This window comes from Chaetura pelagica, unplaced genomic scaffold (genome assembly GCF_000747805.2).
Source record: "Chaetura pelagica isolate M959 unplaced genomic scaffold, ChaPel_1.0 scaffold595, whole genome shotgun sequence".
NCBI classification, from domain to species: domain Eukaryota; kingdom Metazoa; phylum Chordata; class Aves; order Apodiformes; family Apodidae; genus Chaetura; species Chaetura pelagica.
Genome location: NW_009953221.1, coordinates 508,415 through 509,197, shown reverse-complemented (window position 1 = coordinate 509,197; position 783 = coordinate 508,415). Strand labels below are relative to the sequence as shown.

General features: G+C 39.6%; 1 protein-coding gene across 1 annotated transcript in view; it reads right to left on the bottom strand.

Annotated features, from left to right (window-relative positions):
• CALR3 (calreticulin 3) overlaps positions 1–783 on the bottom strand; it is a 4,213-nt gene that overhangs the window by 2,468 nt on the left and 962 nt on the right. The window contains exons 2-3 of the mRNA XM_009997822.1: positions 598–699; positions 258–461 (exon numbers count right to left, since the gene is read on the bottom strand). Of these exons, the coding sequence (XP_009996124.1) occupies positions 258–461; positions 598–699 (306 nt within the window). The remainder of the gene's footprint in view (positions 1–257; positions 462–597; positions 700–783) is intronic.

The following is a 783-nucleotide window of genomic DNA, read 5'->3' as shown; positions in this document are numbered from 1 at the left end:
TTTAACTTTAATAATTTCCAGCCATGTCCTTCAAATCAGCTCCGAATGTTTACATAAATATGTATTTTGTTAATACATATTTAAGAGATCTCTCAAGCATGGAGGAGACAATTCCTTACATTCAAAACACTCTTCTTTTTTTTTTTTAAGCATAGCCTTCCTTTATGTTCTTCCTACCATTTCCACAATCATCTTTGAAGAATTGCACAACAGCAGTTAACAGGATTTTAACAATGAAGAAAGAAGTATGAACTCACCAAACATGATGTAATAATGTGAATCTCCACTTAGGTTCTTCTGATCCAAGTCTGAGGAAAAAATCTTCACATATCCCCCACCACAATCTATCTTCTGCTCATGTTTCACAGTATACTGAATGACTAGAGTCTTCCCTTTGTTACTAAATGGTTTAAATCGTGAGGAAATAGCATAAAATTTAGAATTTTCACTGGTTTGTAGACCTGTGAAGATATAAGTAGAACAAACTTATTTTTTTTTTCTCCATTTGCAATGAAAAAATAGTTTTATTGCCACACCTGGCAAAACCCCAGACCTTGAGATGGGTCCCATGGGGTGTTTTTAATGAGAGCCACATACCTTTATCTCGCAATGGGTGCCCATAAAACTTCCCTGCAGTGAGTTTAAACTTCCCGAGGTCTGCCTTGTACTCAGAATTCACCCACCTCTTCTGCCAGTTGGCTGTCCCGCCAGGCCAGCAGCAACACAGGAGTGGGGTCAGTAAGGGGGGGCAATAAGGGGCGGGGGAGGAGGGCAATAAGGGGC